This window comes from Bacillus rossius, chromosome 1, assembly GCF_032445375.1.
Source record: "Bacillus rossius redtenbacheri isolate Brsri chromosome 1, Brsri_v3, whole genome shotgun sequence".
NCBI lineage: Eukaryota > Metazoa > Arthropoda > Insecta > Phasmatodea > Bacillidae > Bacillus > Bacillus rossius.
The window spans coordinates 236,350,165-236,369,383 of NC_086330.1; the positions used below are offsets into that span (position 1 = coordinate 236,350,165).

Below are 19,219 nucleotides of genomic sequence, written 5' to 3' on the forward strand. Positions count from 1 at the left end.
ATTTTTTTTCCCGATTTTTCCCGATTTCCCGAGTGAAATTTGATTTTCCCTCCCGAAATTTTCCCAAGGCTAAATTTCCTTTCCCGCACATCCCTAGTTTTTACATAAGTACACTGTGAATTAATGGGCCAATGTTGAAAAAAGTCTTAAATTATATTACCAAATTTTTATAAATATGTTCGGCAATGTTCGTTTTACCACCTCAAATATTTAGGCAAGACAGTTGGCAACACTGAATTTCCTAAAATTATATTGGAAGCATTTTTAACTTTGTTCCTAACCACAAGCAATCATTTTGAAAGTACACTAGAGTCCCGTTATTGCGAGGTGTCACGGTTCCGGGTTTGATCTTCGCTATAAACGAATTACACAAATTTTGGCCCCCACAAAATAAAAATTAACCTAAAATAGTTTAAAATTGTGTTTAAACCAGTATAATTGGAAAATAACAGGTTATATTAAAGAAATCTTAATTTCTGTGAGCAGATGTGTGAATTCTCTTTAAAATGATACCCCATAAGTACGGATGCGATCACCGATTGCGTCAAAATAACCAGAATACCCTACCAAGCCACGTAAGCATAGCATCTCAGCCTGCGGCCAACGCAGCATTGTCCTGCTATCTATCGTCGATGCGGGCCGTCTGCTGGCGGCCATGTTGGTTTGGGATGTAGCTAACAGGTGGTGCTAGTGTAGCGCGACAATTTAATTCCTTACAAAAAAGCAGGATTGCGGCTGCGGCAACGCACGTACGCCTCAAACAAAATAGTCGCTCAAAAACTATACTTTTATCATTTATGAAACCTGTCAACTTTTTTAGAAAATAAATTTGGGATTAAACTCAAACCATCACCACCCCTTTCCCAGACAGATACCCAAACAACTGACCGAAACAAAAGTTACAAGAAAACTGCCCTAGCGATTCGGAAATAAATACGGTAGTGCCTACTAGAGGTGTAAAAGTAACGAAAAAAATGTGTACCCGTATGTATTCGTTACTATAACAATTAGTACTCGTTACTATCGTTACGTTACTCGTTACTTCTGATACCGCATAATATGCTATGTTATGTTGCAGCAACGAATCCAGTCGTATTGCGTACGCGTACAGTATGACGTCGCGTAAATAATAATAAATAGAATATAAACAATTAACAATATTTGATAATTAATAGTTTTTCTTAACCAAGAAACAATTAAATCTCATTAGAGCGGCTTTTTAATATTCTCTCTTTTAAGATAACCAAAAAAAACGTGAAAATACGCGATTATAAAAACAAAAACATACATATTTCTTATTTGTAAAAAAATACTTTCTTACATTGTTTCTGTTCCAATCTCAAACTTTGTCTACACACGGCACAGATAACTAACGGATGTTTGATAAAAGAAAGAGAGGATGGGATTCTATTTTTAAGCCACGCACTTAGGTGGCGACTGCACGGCTGAAGAATGTGACAGGCGTCAACGGCAAGATGTCTAGTGGCGAGCGAGAGGGGTGGAGATAAAGCAGACAAATAACAAAAGCGCGCTTCAAGCGATCATGCCGTAAATTTCTCAAAAATACCTCGTTATAGCCGTGTTCTCGCTATTACCGTGCTCTATATAACGAGATTCTACTGTGGTTCTGTTTGTTTAAAAGAGCTATTTCCGATGAAATTCAGAAATTATTAAATGTTAACCACGATTATACAAAAAGTCCAAATATGAATTGTGTAGTTATATTTCACCATAAAAAGTGGACATTTTGAGATGCTTTAACATACACACCGCTTACTCGGGCACCAGAATTTTTATGTTCAACTTTAAACAATTGTGAATTACTGCAAAATTGGATGGATGGTTTTTATCACATGAAAAAATTAAGTTCTAGTTAATATATAAATATACAAGCATCTCTGACATTTTATTTAGTGCAGTTAATATTTGGTTATTTTATCTATCAAATTTTTTTAAACACTTCCTTTTTTACGTTTTTCCGGTTTTTACATATTTTTTTCTTGGTCCCTTAAAATATATAGAAACAAGGTTCTACTGAACGTAGAAACAAATATCTATACTCAGGGTTGTTGCGCTTCTTCTAGTCCCCAGCGCGGGATCTAAAACAGAATTTGGATCACCCCACGCACTGGAGACATATTCCACGAAGTAACGTCAGACATATAAAGTTTCTCATTCTTGACTGGAAAATTCTATTCCAACTTAATCGGCCGATGAAAGAGTAATACAGCAAGAAGGAAATATGAATAATATTTCTGACACCTGATAAACTATGGAAAAGTGAAATTAATCAAAGAACATAACTTTGGTGTAGTCATAGCTACAAAACCAATGCTAAAACCTTCAAGTATTTACATAACAAAAACAAATTTAATCTAATCACAATGAAACATTTAGATGAAATGCAATGGATGAAGTTCGGGTGGCTTCCTGTATAACTGCCTCAATATTAAAATAATTATTTACAATTTACAACTTTTAACCTTCAATATATGTACATTTGTTTGATTTAAAATTAATAATCAAAATTATCTGTAAGCATGCTCAAGGTTTACAACAGCATTGATATTTATAATGAACCTTTATCAGTTCGAAAACTTACTAACCACCATGAAATTTCACATGGCTGAGATGAAAAACAAACATTTCCTATGTTAAGTTGGCCACTTATTAAGCTGATTTTGAAGTCATTTATATCCAAGTGTGTTTTACTTTTACACAGTTTTTTTTTATAATAAAGACTGACTAATAATAGAGATTTACCTATAAAATTTTAGTTCTTGGTTTCCTTACAGTTAAAGTTGCTGTTATTTGAGGTTGATATACATTGAAAGTCATCTTACATTTGAGAATATATTAAGTTCATTTTCTTATAATAATAACTAATTTGTGTATTAATATTATTTGTGACACAAATAAACAGCTAGCGACAAGTAAAAGAAAACACAATAGTTTATTACAGTGATGAGAACACTGTATTTAGGCATTTAGGCACAGACAGGCAGAACCACAAGTGCACTGACCTACGAGGTGGTCCAAGCCCAGCTCTTGAAGCTCCCGCCTTGTCACGAACTTGTAGTCGTCGTACACCGTCTCCATGTTGCTCTCCTCCAGCTCCTCCGTCAGGCTGTCGAGGAAGCCACACCAGCGAGGGGCGGGCCCCAGGCTCTGGAACAGTCGCAGTCCTTGGAGCTGTGGCTACACATGACACACCACGCCCGCAGCAGGCCAGGGGAAAGGAGTGTAGCAACGCTCTCAAGCAGACAGGTAAACCACCTTGCCTGTGCAAACGCACATCCACAGAGAGCATGCATCATGTGTTTTATAGAAAGACAATTCTGGTATCAGCTTATTTGAAAAGATTATCCACACCCACTTCTCAAGAAGAATGACTTTGAACTTTTAAGGTGACCCTTTTAAATAAATTGTTACATGCATCTTCTGTTGCATCTTAGACAAAGAGAACAGTAGTACTGGTTATTAATAAAGGCTTTGTTACCATGTTCTGTGGGTGTACAAAGTATGAAGGATGTAAATACATATTACTACTTTAATGCAACAATCCAAAAACAAATGTTTATTTTTTAAATAACTATAATTTTTAATTTATAAGCTGCCATTTATTTTTTGTGAAAAATTACAATTTAAATATATTAAACATGATTAATAACTGTTTTAATATAAGTATACAAAATAATGATATCCTTACATGTGTTACCTTGTTTTCTTACTTCGTATTTCCATTTAAATTTATTACACACACCATTGTCCCCTAAATATTTAACAATAACTTAATTGTTGGTGAATCCCACACATTATTTATAACCTAATTCAAAATGTTGGATTACGAAAAACTATATTCAAATTCATAAATCCCACCAAATTGCACCTCCCGAGTGTACGTACAAGGTGAAGTACTACTTCTCGTATGAATAACGCCCGGATAATGTTTAGTTGTAGAAGTCGCAAACACAGCCAAGAGTATCTACGACCTTCACTTTCTGACCTTGCTCCAGATGTTTGAAGGAGCCAGCCAAGTATCAAGTCTAAAGCCTCTGGCCAGTAGTGATGAAGGCTAATTGGGAGAGATCCCAGAAATGGCCATAAGAACAGTGAATAGCTAACATTCACAACAAAATGCTATTTAGATGGTACACATGTGTCAGTCATAAACAAAAGGAATTTTTATTCATAAACATCATACATATGAAAATAAAATGTAAATCAATGTAGTGCTTTCTATATTTTCTTTGGTTTAATTTACTGTATGTTGATTTAACTACATAATGCAGAGGCATTGCAGTCTTACTGTGTATCTTCATAATGTTTCAGTTTGATTTCTAAAAGACAAAACAAGCGAATGTTCACAAGTTCTTACAAGTCTGCTACACAGAAACAGTCTTCGCATGAGCATGCAGAACAATAATGTTACTAAATATATCTGTATCATTTCAGTTTGTTTTGGTAGAAATTCTAGAGATGAATACTGAATGTGTGTTTAAGTAATTTGGACAGAATGGATAAGTATTAACTATTAAATAATGTCAATTGTTCCCTATGGAACAAAATAGTTAATACACTTTCATAGTTGAATGTGTATCAAGATAGCACAATGTGCGACCAAATAGTTTTACAAAGTTTAACATACAGACCTGAGAGAGAAAGAAATTCAATATTAAAAACATAAGTAAAAATAACAATTCACAAAATGCTCACCGGAATATAATATGTAAGTATTTTTGGGTTCTCATTGGCTATAAAAATCATGCCAGTATTAGGAATTACTGAGAAATTATAAAACTTGGTGTCAACAGCTTCGATTGATGTGAACAACTTCCCCTGGAACAAACGACAGCAATATTTAACCAAACCAAAATTGCAATATGTTAGAACAAACAAATCACAACTATCAAAGTAATAATAAGCACCCAAGATTATTCTGGCATTAAACCACAACAATACTTTTGAAATTCACTTTAATACTAAACAAGCTAGCAATGCTTACAAGAATTCATAATCATACCGTGTTTTTCTCCCACAGCTTGACCACACGCTCGTCCAATGATATGACCAAGTCCTGTGCTTCAAAGAACTCCACTTCGCGGATGGGCAGGCCATACATGTGGTCCTTCAGGTAGAACGGCTTGTTGGAGCGAATGTCGTACAGGAGCACTTGTCCCGTCGCCGTGCCCACACCGAGCGTTAAGCCACCACTGAACTTCAGCGCCGAGACAGATGGGAAACCATCCAGCCTAGCAACGAAAAAATATTCAAGTCATTTTAGAACAAAGAATTCCAAACTTACACAAAAACATACTATCACAGAATACACCTTTGTATGAGCCAAGACTTTTGGGAGATCATGACACCAGACTTTCAGCACAAGCCTTTACACAGCCAACCAAATAACAAATACTTTCTATACCTACAACTGAACTGGTTTCGAACAAGGCACTAGACCTGTGAGATGTGTGTGTGTTCCTCAGACATGTTCGAATCTTAACTCATGTACTAACCTAACTTTTTGACTAATGCTTATTGTTTTGAACTTGTATACCTATCGACCAGGCCCCAAGTTTGGCGGACATTTTCTATTCTAAAAATACGTATATTATTCTGTAATAACTATGTGTAGTTAACAAAATACGTACTCTTAATCAGAACCATTGTTGATAACAAGGAAAAATGTGTCTTTACTATTAAAAACTCCTGTTTCTGCAGTTTTATAGACACCTTCACAAATTCGAGCATACCCGGGCGCCATTGTTGTGTATGAATTACTAACTGAAATAAACAATTTAAAGCAGACTTTAAATGATGCTATAATTATCTGAAAAATCCAACTCATAAACATAAAATTGTAACAAAAATATTGCGAGGGTCAAAATGATTAATACTATTCAAAACTTATCATAATATAATTTGACAATAACACAAAATTAATCTCACGATTCTCACAGATCTCATTTCTTTAGTTAAATCTCAGTTAACACAACAAATTAATAAAAAATTACTTAAACTAACAAAGTGACTTAACTGTGTGTGACTCTATAATTAATTTCAACTTTACTCAGCGGCAAACTGGACCACTAGGTTAAGTGTACAAATTCAATCAAAACAAAAGTATTATTTCCCAAATTCAAACAATCTGCAACATAGATATATCTGGTGTCAACTTCAAAATTCAAAGCATTCAAATACATTAAACTATTATATTACAGCTTAGCAAAGCTAACTTTCAAAACAAATCTGAGTTCATGGTGCTTTCATATAACATTTATACAGATGAATCAAACAAAATGACTATCTTTAAATAAACATCCCAAGTAGTATGAATTTATCTTAGCAGTCTAACAGTCAAAATCAACAAATCAATATATAGTATTTAAAAGAGATAAGTAATTTCTTTAAATAGTTTTTACTTAAACAAAACACTGTTACTTGTTTTGAAGAAATGAATACATCTTGTATTCACGCTGTATCTTACTTGCGATACTCAGGTATGACAGTTGTGCCCCACCAACATATGCAAACAAGTTGAAAATGTCAGGAAATGGGAGTCGACCTTACTGGACTTGCTTGTTTGCAAAATCGGCTACTGCAATCCCACATTCTTCCTTTGTAGTTTGGGACCTCGGAATGAAAAATAGAATACTCTGGTCGATTCTCTTCTTTCAGTTGATTCAACTTTACTAAATTCTTCTGCTAAAGCATAAGTTACCATAAATCGACGAAATCAAATATTGTCATTGAACTGTTATGTTGGTATACTCAGAGAAATTCACAAAATATCAATGTAGGTAGATGTTTGTTAAAACAATAGTTTCTTACATTTTATTGAAAAATTGGTTTACTGTAATAATATTCTTGTTAGCCTTTTAAATTACTTATACCTCTTCAAGTTTATTCGTAGTGAAAATATTATTTTAGCTGGTAACCGACTTCAATAATTCTTTTTAATTCACAACAGGAATTGACTTCCAGCTATTAACAGATTTAGAATTCAACTAACTTCTTAAAAGAATATTTTCAGTTATGTTCTTATTTTATGTTCCAAACAAACAAAGTACATAGTTTTTTTTTACAAACCACTACAGTTTTAGCATTTATAACACCAACGATTATTTTAACACAATACCAATTTGCTGTTTGATATTCCAAAAAATATGAACAATTTTTAGATATCACAAAATGGAGTTAGAAAATTAAACTGAATAATCTAATGACATTAATATCCATTGACAAATATTCCCCTTTCAAATTATCTTACATTTTATATATGACTAAAGGCGCACACATGCTATCCTCTACAACACTCATAAAAGATATACATAATTGTGCCTTGTTTATGCTCTTTTAAGAGACAGTAGTAGGTGGCCCTATACACATTTCTTTTTGGAATATGTACGTTTGCTCCTAAAATAATTTTTTTTTTTTTAATTTTGAAAACTATTAATTTTTTTTACCAGAGATGACTGAACACAGACATGGTGTGAAAAACATCTGATTTTGATGTAAAGGATGTAACAACCCAGATTACAGCCTTCCTCATGCAATCCAGTAATAATCTTTTGTTATAAATGTTTTTGTCAAATTTCAGGTTAGATGCAAAATTTTCCTTTTCGAGGTAATTGAGAATGTAATTCTCCGGGTTTATTGTTTTTTTTTTTAATTCATAAGTTTATTTTTTTAAGTATTGTTTTTTGCTGGCTTCTTTGTGTGGGAAGGCATGCTGACGTGATTCTCCTTAGTTTTTCCACAACCGAGGCTTTGTTTCACACGCTAGGCATGTGAGTCATGGTCACAGGAGTGTAAGAAAGATACAAAATCGCTGCGTCATGGGAACAGAAGTAAGCATTTCGTTGAGCCTCTGTTGCCATGCGCCGTGATTGGTTGAAAATTACATCAGCGAGCCCAGGACACTGCCCACACGAAGGAAATGAAGACTGTAAGATCAGTCATTGTCCCAGCACCAGGCCGAGCGGTCGTTGTTCGGGCGGCGGGCCGAGCAGGCCGTGGCTGGGCGATGGCTCAGTGTTTGATCTTCTTTTTAATGTACATTAAATTTTTATTTGTTCTGTTGTGCTAAATATTTTATGATTTTTAAATGAATAATTAAAACCAGGTAATACATCGAACATTGTTTATAAATTTCTTCTTTCTTCGTGACCTGCAACCTGTATCTTCCACTCATCACCTAATTTGAGCTAGCCGGAGGTGTGAGTGGCGACATTTGGCGCCCAACGTGGGGAAAAATTTTAAATCTAACCTGAAATATGACAAAAAATTTATAACAAATGATTATTACTGGATTGCATGAGGAAGGTTGTAATCTGGGTTGTTACATTACCCCTCCAACTTCTCAGTTAAAATCCAAACCTTTTCACTGAGAAGTTACAAAAGCACAAAAATAAAATGAGAAAAATCTGTTCAAACCTAACCTCTGAAGTCTTTACATACATCATAAAACATTTCAATGCACTTAAATAACAATTATTACAAAAGTGGGTGACACCCAAAAATTTATCTTCCCTGCCACTTAGGAAAAAATCTCGAAAACTCACAAAAACTCTTTTAAACTGTCATGGGATTACTCAAAATGCTCAAATAAATTTAAAAATAATCTCAAAAATAATCTTCAACAAACAACAAGTTGACACAATTCTACAGTCATGGCATGACAAACACTTCATTAAGATTCAGTCGTATGCTTCTCTTCTTCAAAAACAAATTACATGAACCATATCTCACCTTTCAGCAGCAAAATATAATCTTAAAATTGATGAGGGGTGGGAGCGACCAAGGCGAAGGGACGCACCCTTGCAAAAAAAATCATCTGACTCCATGCCGGAAACATATTTAAAATTAACCTCCTGGCCCCCCAGCTGCCTCACAAACCACATTACACAAAAAACATTTGCTGCTTATTTAGGGCAATACAAAAAATTCACCTAAAATCTGGCCACCATGAACACACATCTGCTTCTGCAGCTTTAAAACTCGAAGACTAGTTTTCATTAACATATAGCGTTACATTTCATACCTTTGAAATAGGATGTTGACACCCTGTCATTTAATCCAAAACTACATATTTTCCAATAAACATGCGTGGCACTTAAATTTAAAACATTAAACCTTTTCCAAATTCTATTAATTCTCTGAAAACCTAACTCATAATACATTTCATTCAACAGCTTCCCATGACACAACATTAAACAAACAAAACATTACCCAAGTGCAATGAAATTATCATAATGTAAAGCATTTCTTCAAATAAAATTTAGCACCGGTCTACTCATATTAATTCATAAATATAACGTATTTACTCGCATAATGTCCGCAGAAATTTGGATACATTTTTGACAAAAAAAAATGGGGTGCGGACATTATGAGGTGAAGTCAGAAAAAAAAATTTTTTCCTCAAAATTTTACATGTTTTGTGCAGAGTAAAAAAATTGTTCTCTCATAATTAGTTTACTAGTACCCTGATTTTACGTATGCTCACGGTTCCGCGGATTGCATCAGTAAAATCGCTGCTTCGTAAAATTGGCACCCTTCCCTCGGCCCAGTTGAAAAATATTAACGGCGCCGGCGGCACACTACTTTGCAGAGCGCTGGTGACTGGCGACCCTCCGCAGCGGACGTGAGAAATGTGACAGGTGTCGAGATAATTGGGTGCCGGCGATTAGTGGAAGACGCCAATCATTTTTTTTTTACTTCTCTCGCTTGCGTGTGCGCTCTTACGTTCAGAAGCCGCAGCCAGCCTACACAAAATAAACGCTTTGTGTGAAAAGTTTTAATCTTTCATTGAGATGGCCACTAACGGCACGGGGCAGATGTCTAATGTCTGCATTAGCCGGCACCGGCGAGCCTCCCTCCCTGTCCCTTGCCCACTGGGTGTATAAAAAAAGTTACCGGCAGACGTCTGTGCATGCGAGTCCCCTCCTGCCCTGCTTGACTGAAGCGGGCGAAGGAGTGTAGAGCGTGGGAAAGGCTGAGCAGGAATTTTTAACAAAAACAAAGCAGAGCCTTGTCTTCCTGACTTGTAAGAATTTATGTATGTCCATTCTGTTACAGCTGACGTTTTCTTTACGTTGCGTATCATATCTTACATGAAAACAAAATTAAAGCCTCTCAACAAACGCGATGTTACGTGTACTGGCTTCTGCTATATAAAGCCCATTACCTTACAACTCGCGTGACGTCGCAGGCAGCTGCGCAGTAGAGTGCGAGTTTCTGAGTCCGGAGGGTTTTACCACGCTACAAACCCTCTCAGTGACCGCTCCGGAGAAATGAACAACTCAAGGTCAAAGCATTGTTGACAGCGTCGGTAATTTTCCATCCCGTTACTGTGCCTTTCAGGGGTGGCCAAGGTTGCTTTGTCTGGTGCAGACTTTATGCGGATTTAAAAAAATTCCATTTCAAGTATTTAAAAATAAATGTGCGGACATTATGCGATTAAATACGGTATTATCATTGTTATTTCAAAACAACAGAAAAACATTCAAATTAACAGTTACTTATCTTTAAAATTTATGCATACAGCTTTCCTTCTCTTTAAAAACCTTGTAAAAAAAAATGTGATTATTCATTTTAAAAATTTGCTGTCATAAATCTTATGTTACATTCCTATATTATGATATAACAAATCATCAAAAAATACAAAAACTCTATAAAATACAAGACATGATCAAAATGTACATAATTAAAAGGATAAAAAAAACGAAAACATTATAAAAAGGCAAAAAATTTAAAAAACATCGAACACAACAAAAATATATTTGACTCCACCCCTCCATCTAGGCAGTGGGCCAAACCAGTCTACACTCACAGTTTCCAGATTCTGCATCACCACTTTACATTTACCATTCATTAGTTTTGTCTGTGCACATAAACAACTGTTTGCAATGTTGGCATTAGTTCAGTATACACAAAACCTCTGAACATTATGGACAGGATTTCTCACTTCATAGTGTCCCGATTCCACATGCATCAGTGTGCAAATTTTAGTTTGTAAACTCTTCGGTACACACAACCCACAATTTGGCACATTACTTTTTAGGTTTTTTAAAAATATGTCCTTTTATCACTTCTCTGCAATCTGCAGAACGCAATTCACTGATTACATTCTCGGCAAATTCGTCTTTAAGTTTGTCCGAGAATGCTTTCATCTCAGTCTCTACTTCTGTGATCTGTTTACACAAACTCCTGATCACATGTCCATTACCTCTTACTTTACTCAATTTTGTCTCCACATTGTCCAAACATTCCCTGTTTACCTCGTCTTGAATCTTTTCAAATGTGTCTCCAATGTTTATGTTTGCATGTTCTCCATGCCCAACAAATTCAATATTTTCTTTTGTTGCTATCACTTCCCTTTCACAAGTTTCTAAATCAGCTTGTTCCCTTTCCACTGTTGATTCACAGCTCTGAACACTTGATGCACATGCGGATATTTTATTGTTTACATTAATTTGCATATTTTTAACTTCAGTTCTCACTTTTAACAATTCCCGTCAGATTTCCTGTTGCATACACTCCATTTTGTGTTGCCCCTGTGCAATTTGATTTCCTAGTTCTGCCTGACCTTGTGACATTTGTTGTATTGTTGCAATTATCATTTGCTGCATCTGTTCGGAACCCCCCCCCCCCCCCTTCCCCCATAACCTCACTTTGAATAGGTCTTGCAGGATGTTCCATGTTAGCAGATATTTCTTGGGGACATGGAAAATCCTGATTAATTAATTCTGTATTTAAATTTAGTTGGTTTTACACATCACTGAAACAAAATAAAAACGATTTCTACCTAACCAGTATTACAAAAAAAAAAGTTTCTAAATTACGACTGTAGTTGTCTTGCTGTTTGTTGCTCTGTCCCACGTAGTCCCGCAATGCGACGATCTTGACGTTCTGCGATGTTCCGCGATGCGACGATCACGATCACGAAGTCCTATGTAGTTCCCGCGATATGATCATCACGAATTTCTGCAATACGATGATCTCAACGTTCTGTGATGTCCCATGATGCGACAATCGCAAAGTTTTGCATGTGAAAAAGATGTGATTATCTCGAATTTCTGAGTAGTTCCCGCGCTGCGACGATCTCGACGTTCTGCGATGTTCCGCAACGCGTGGACAAAGCACTAGTTGAAACAGTCAGGCAGTAAACATTACAGCCGATGATTCATGGATCTGTACAAACTTGAAGCTCTTGACATATTTGTTTTGAGAAAAAATCGTTCTACTCAGGGCGTGTAGAAGTCCGTGCCAGCCCCACGTTGGGCGCCAAATGATACCACTCACCACATCCGGCTCGCTCAAATTAGGTGATGAGTGGAAGATACAGGTTGCAGGTCACGAAGAAAGAAGAAATTTATAAACAATGTTCGATGTATTACCTGGTTTTAATTATTCATTTAAAAATCACAAAATATTTAGCACAACAGAACAAATAAAAATTAAATGTAAAATAAAAAGAAGACAAAACCCGGAGCCATCGCCCGACCACGGCCTGCTCGGCCCGCCGCCCGAATAACGACCGCTCGTCCCAGTGCTCGGACAATGACTGATATTACAGCCTTCCTTCCCTTTGTGCGGGCAGTGTCCTGGGCTCGCTGACGTAATTTTCAGCCAATCACGGCGCATGGCAACAGAGGCTCAACAAAATGCTTACTTCTGTTCCCACGACGCAGCGATTTTGTCTCTTTCTCACACTCCCGTGACCGTGACTCACACGCCTAGCGTGTGAAACAAAGCCTCGGTCGTGGAAAAAATGCCTTCCCACGCAAAGAAGCCAGCAAAAAATTACAAGAAAAATAAACTTATGAATTTTAAAAATAAAAACAATAAACCCGGAGAATTATTTTCACAATAACTTCGAAAGGAAAAAGTTTTACATCTAACCTGAAATATGACAAAAAAATTTACATCTAACCTGAAATATGACAAAAAATTTATAACAAATGATTATTACTGGATTACATGAGGAAGCCTGTAATCTAAGTTGTTACAAGGAGTTGGGGTTGATAATCGATCCAAAATATTTACAGTGACCCTCCAATACAATCCTATTCCCAGGAACCAAGAAGGGTCGTAACAACAGGGTTTTACTGTATTTATTTGATAGCTTTCCCCTTGTTTTGTGAACAGTTAATTGAACTGCAAAAAAGGTTGCACAATGCTGCATTTGAGCATGAGTAGTGACCAGATTACATGGTGAATTGTGATGAAACTGAAAAGCATGTCAATACATTACATATACAACACTAAATGCAAGTTAATACACCAAAATGTAATTAAAATTATGAAACTAATTTCCATTTGCAATCAAAACTTAACTATAATAATAAATATGTAATATTTTAAATATTAATTTATATGAAAGTAATATATTTAGCATGAAGCTTTTGTACCATGTTTCAAAAAAAACAATTGGAAAAAGTTTATTTATTTTCAAGTTTGTAACTGTTATTGGTAACCCTTTATTATGAAGTTTAAACATGATGACCTATATGACTAAAGAGAGGAACAAGTTAATTTGGTAGACAAACAGAGAATTGACATAACAATTCACATAGTTTATCTTACTTCTGGAAGAAATATTTTTTAAGTAGTATAATTATACAGGAAAAAATTAATTGTAACCGGAAATAAATACCAATAGGTGATGAACTATTAAAAATATTGTTAGTACTGATCAGGTGATCACCAGTTCAAGTAAGTCAAACTGAGGAAGATATTTTTACCACATTAAATGTCCTTTATTTTGTTCATATTTATTAGCATAATCCTTATTCTGCAGAAAAGGATTGCATTAATTATGTCACTGACAATTAAGTAAGGCTTACCACAATTAAACTGGTCACTTCCAGCACCCACAAATTCATTACCGAATGGATAAAACATGCATGCATCCAAGCACACAAAATCCAATTTTTTTTGGTGTGGTAGCAAGGCTCAGTAGGTAACATTGTACAGAACAAGTACAATAGAATGTTGCCTAAGGACTTAAAGAAATTTTGTTATTTGAATAAAAGCTATCAGTATTAAATTATTAGTAACAGTGGTGTACACTCCATCAAAAATAAATAATTAACCATTCTCACCACAAAAGGCAAGGAAATGAAATGCTGCAAGTGAGTGCTGCATGGCATGTACCTGCAGGTTCTGCTGTCATATTTTATTTCTATAAAATGGACAATATTTCAGTTGACAGCTCATTCGCCATTCATTTCATAGCACTAACACGCTAATGAGGTTTGTCTTATCCCGAACATTTTGGTTACACTTCTATTCAATTGCCACTAGGGCTGTGCAAATATTTTAGTTTTTGAATACAAAATGTAGTTTTTTATTTGTATTTCATTCAACTTCGAATAGTAACACTTTAAAATAACTAATATTCATTATTCAATTGGTCACAAATACCTTATACCTAGGGACATGAACTTTTCGGTAAAAAAAATTACTCAAAAGTGGTAAAACAAAAACGTGTTAAAAAAAAAACATGAAAAGCAGTGAAAAAATATTATGCTCTCACGTCACTAAAAGCCGACTATTTACAATAAAACACTTATCTTTCACCACAGATCCATATTTAAGCAGTGTTTGAATTCTGTACACATTATTTTGCCACTAATAAGTCACTTAAACACTGTAATATTATTTTACACCCTTAACAAACTGACACAACCTAACATGCATGTACACATCGAACTGATATAAATCTTAATCAATGATGAGTTTGAATAAAAAAAATTTGTTGAAACTGTTTTTTGCCAGCAAAAATTTTAGAAATGTCACTAAGACTGGTCAAAAGAAAACATAGTTATTATCTCTGTGTTATCCTCCAGTAAGTTGTGCCGCCTATCTGTCACAACTGTACCATAGGAAGAAAAACACCTATCGCTGTCAACGTTCGAACATGGCAGCCAAACAGCCCTCAGTGCAGTACAAACAAAAGCAGGAAAGTCATGCTTCATGGAAAGAAGTACTTCTACAACATCAGGCTGTTTCTTTTTTGCCTCTACTTTAACGATTTCCTTAAATCGTGTGTAACCACAAGCAATGTCGGATGGTGTCAAGACAGTTAAGTTTCATGCCAGGAAGGGTTTGAAATTATGTGACCAAGCTGCTGTTCACGTCATTGAGGAGGGTTGAACAGCTTTCCCACCACTTCAAATGTCTTCCTAAAGGATCTCTTGACATTTGCTCTTGTAGCTTATCCATGGAAAGTGATGCAGTACGCTTTACTTCGGCCTGTAGAACTTTGCTTCCTAAATCTTCTAGTAAAGTAGCAGTTTCAGATTCAAAACTCCCATTTGCTGTTACTGAAAAACCATCTTTCAGTTTCGAAAGTTTACCACAAAGAATATGGCTGGTTTGATATGAAGACCCCTCCAGACAGTCCATAAGTTCCATCAACTGTGCAGCATGTTCTCGAACAAACACGGCTTGGATGTGTACTTTCTGAATATCTGACTTCGGAATAGCATTGAAAAACTGTACTCCCGCATTTGGTGAGTTTTGCATTTTGTTTGAACTGAAAAACTCAACTATGTCAGTCAGATACTCATAAACATACAACACTGACTTGAACCAGCTGTTCCAGCTAGTGAGGACAGGAACAGGAAACTGACAAATTTTCTTGTCAGTGCCTGAATATTTCTCTGTCAGAAACTGTGTAAAGATGTTTGCGTTTCCTAGTATTCTGAAACGCTGCCTTGCACTTAACAACTGCATTAAGTTCAGTACAAACTTTCGGCCAGATATTGCCTACAATGCAGAGCTTATGAGCCCAGCACTGCACATGCAATACTTCGTCACCCAGAATGACTTTGAAACAGTCACTACACTTGGCCATATAACGAGCCCCATCACTGACGAAAGCAACTACTGAATCGTAGCTAACATCATACTTTTTCAAAGAATCTAGCACAGCTCTGGAACAATGGGTAGAATTGGCAGCTTCTAGGAAATGAACACCAGCAAGAAAAACTTTCCGAGACGCATTTGGTTCCATGAGGCGGAAAAGTACAACACAGACGCACTTCCCTCTCTTGTCTGTGGTCTCATCAGCCAAAACCACTAGATATTTTCCAGCAATTTCAGCTTTAATGGTGGCAAATCTTTTCTCAGCTGCTATTGGTACGTACTTTTCTCTCAATGTTCTGACTGTTGGCAAATCTCCAGCCCCCCTGAAAAATAATCCCCAATAAATGTAGCTATTTTAATACTATTATTACTGAAAGAGATAAAAAATTATGCTAGTATTTGTTGGCTTGTAACAATTTGTAAATGTCAAACCCAATTTGCAATAATTAGTAAATACATACGGCCTGATCTGTAGAGGCTGTAAAAGAATTTTCAACAAATTCATGCATCCAGTCTCTGATGCTAGGTTCTTTAGTTTTTCAAGAGGAATATTTGCCTTCATAAATGGTGTTGTAGTCTTGAGTGCAAAATTATCCGCTGCAACTTTTCTTTTGTTAACAACCTGGAAACTGCTACCAATCATATGCTGAAGGATGGCCTTTTTTTCACTTGAAATTCTTTTATTATTGATATGGTTTTCACTTTTTATATTTTTTACTATAGTGTCTTCTTTCCCAACTTACACATGCGTTACAGAACTTACAAAGCAAAATCTTTCTGTCACTGGAATGAAAGCCTTCAGCAAAGAACTCATTTGTTTGAGTCAAGGAAGACTCTACAACTTTCGGCAATTCTGCCGATTTCTACCATACACGAAATCGCAATCACAACTTGTAACAAAACAAGTAATTATATGTGACGAGCCTAGTAACACCAACCTTTCACACAAATGTTAAGGGAATTCAAAAAATTAATAATGCGAAAACATGTTTGTAAACATTGCACGCAGCCCTAAGAATACAGCATCCATAGGGATCAGTAAACGGTAACTACCGCTGATTAGTTAACAGGTTATTCATGATTGCACTTTGCAGCGAAACAATACAAAGGCAGCACGTTTTAAAATAATATTTAAAAAATTTACCATGAATCTCATTTTTCCATTAGATAAACTTTTTGTTCCCTCCCATTTTAAGACTACGTCCAAAAACTTTATTTCACGAATGATACGAAGTTGAAGTCCATTGCATTGTAAGTTAGAGTGCAGCGGTCAGGTCCACCGGCTTCAAACTTCGCGCTTCGCCGCGGACGTCGGCGCATCTTCCCCTCCCTCCTTTCCCCTCCTAATTTTTGTGTATTGTTTCTCCTCGCCACCCCTCCTGGGGTTGGCACATGCACACTGTGCCGCGCCGATTTAATATAAGCAGCTGGCAGGGTTTTATTCGGTCTTGTCGATCCTACTTCTCCAGCTTCATTAGCTTCTTTTGTCAGTCACGAGCATGTAGTCAGCTAGTCTTCTTTTTTAACGACGTGTCAGAGCGACCTGGGGGGGGGGGAGAGCATGTTAGTGATTTCTTTCTTGTGAGTGAGGCGGTGGCCCTTGCCTTAATGTAACTTGAACGTTTTGGCTGTCTTGTTTAAATTTTCTTTCGGTCACCACCTAGAAAATTATGTTGCGATTAACTTCTCTGCCGTTTGTGCTTTTGTGTGTTCAGTAATTTCTATCAGGTAGTAACTGTTCTCCCCCGAGACGTCGACGTTGTAAACTTATAACAGTATGTAACTTTCTCGCGAGTATTAATTGGTGGTTCACGTATTTTCTTTGCCTTCAGATTCAATGTAATTTTCTGTATTTGTGGCGTCTGGCTTGTGTGGACACAACGGCCCTTTTGATGGTCCGTATAGGGACCATACCACTGTTATGCAGATGTGACTTGCGTTCTTCATGGCCTTGATAGTTGTAATGCTCGTCTACCTAAATAATTCGTGTGTATCCATTGACGTCATATCATTGTTTAAGGCAAACGTATTTTCTGGAGTCTGAATACCAAATTTATATGTATTAATATTCACAGACAGCATAACTTATTGTTATTGTATTACCGTCAGTATTATGTATTGTGTACCTTAAGTAGGCTTCTCGCCTAATTAAATGAAAACCGTTTAAATAATAATTTTGTAATTGAAATAATCTGTTCCTTTGCAGTCCCTGTTCACAGATACATTTCCTTAGTCCATGCCATGCTATGACCCCTCTTTGCTTATAGAAAGATAAGCTTTCAAGAGTATTACAGTTTAATTATTTAACAGAAATTTTTTTTTTCTATATGTTAATTCCGTTTCAAACACAATTTCAATCTTCATAAAATGATCTGTTTTGTCGCCATATGAGAATGAAAATCCAGCCAGGCTCTTCTGGCACATAGAACATACTGGCATCAACATCATAAATGCTTGGTTACGTTGATGCCTGTATAGATATCGTGAATATAGCGTGATATCGATAGTTCTCTTTGCATGCACAGTGCGCTCTCTGTCTCCGGCCAAGTAAACAACATTTGAAAGCCCCGAATGCACTCTTTTGTGGTTAGTATGTACTACGACGCCGATAGGGCACTGTACGTTTACGTTAGTAAGTTACGTTTCACACTCGGGTGAAGGTTTTCATTTTCAATTCAATTAATATGAAGTATGTTTTTGTTGAATGCCTCATTAATTTTAATTGTTTGACGTGCTTTTGTATTCTGTGATTATTAAATAAACTTAATTTCCGTGCAGCAGTTCTGTTATGAAAAAAAAATAACCTCAACAGAAATGCTTTTCAAACTTCAAATTTCGTGAATAGATTCCAAAATTGTTAACATTTCGCAAAAACCCATCAAAACGATGAAATTCGCGTTTCTGCGACCAAAATTTGCGATTGCGAAAAGTTTATGTCTCTAGGTATGACTCATTAAATAAAAAAATCATTCATGCAGAGATCGATTTCTCATCTGTAACCAGAAGCACTTGGAGAAAACCTCCTTCATGCAGAGCTGTTTCTCAGAATAGACAGAAGCACTTGAAGAAACCACAGGAATAATCAGGAGCACACGGAGGAAACCATAAACATATTGAAAAGAATATTCAGGAGCAATTGTTTTGACAAGAATAATCGGGAGCACACGGAGAAAACCATTACACTTTTCTTTGATATAAAAATACAGAAAAAATATTTAATAAATAAAAATAAATAAAAAATTTAAAATGAAAAAAAATTACAAAAAATACATAAACTTCTAGCTTGTACTAGAACTCTATCTTTGCTCAACAAGTACGGAAATTGCAACGGTGATGTCATAATCCA

The 19,219-nt window shown here is 35.9% G+C and overlaps 1 protein-coding gene across 3 annotated transcripts in view; it reads right to left on the reverse strand.

Moving 5' to 3' along the window:
- Window positions 1-19,219, reverse strand: part of LOC134527379 (nucleolar protein 10) — a 130,575-nt gene that overhangs the window by 77,532 nt on the left and 33,824 nt on the right. For all 3 annotated transcript variants that reach the window (XM_063360016.1, XM_063360017.1, XM_063360018.1), the window contains exons 6-8: window positions 5,024-5,252; window positions 4,717-4,839; window positions 3,024-3,168 (exon numbers count right to left, since the gene is read on the reverse strand). In XM_063360016.1, the coding sequence (XP_063216086.1) occupies window positions 3,024-3,168; window positions 4,717-4,839; window positions 5,024-5,252 (497 nt within the window). The remainder of the gene's footprint in view (window positions 1-3,023; window positions 3,169-4,716; window positions 4,840-5,023; window positions 5,253-19,219) is intronic.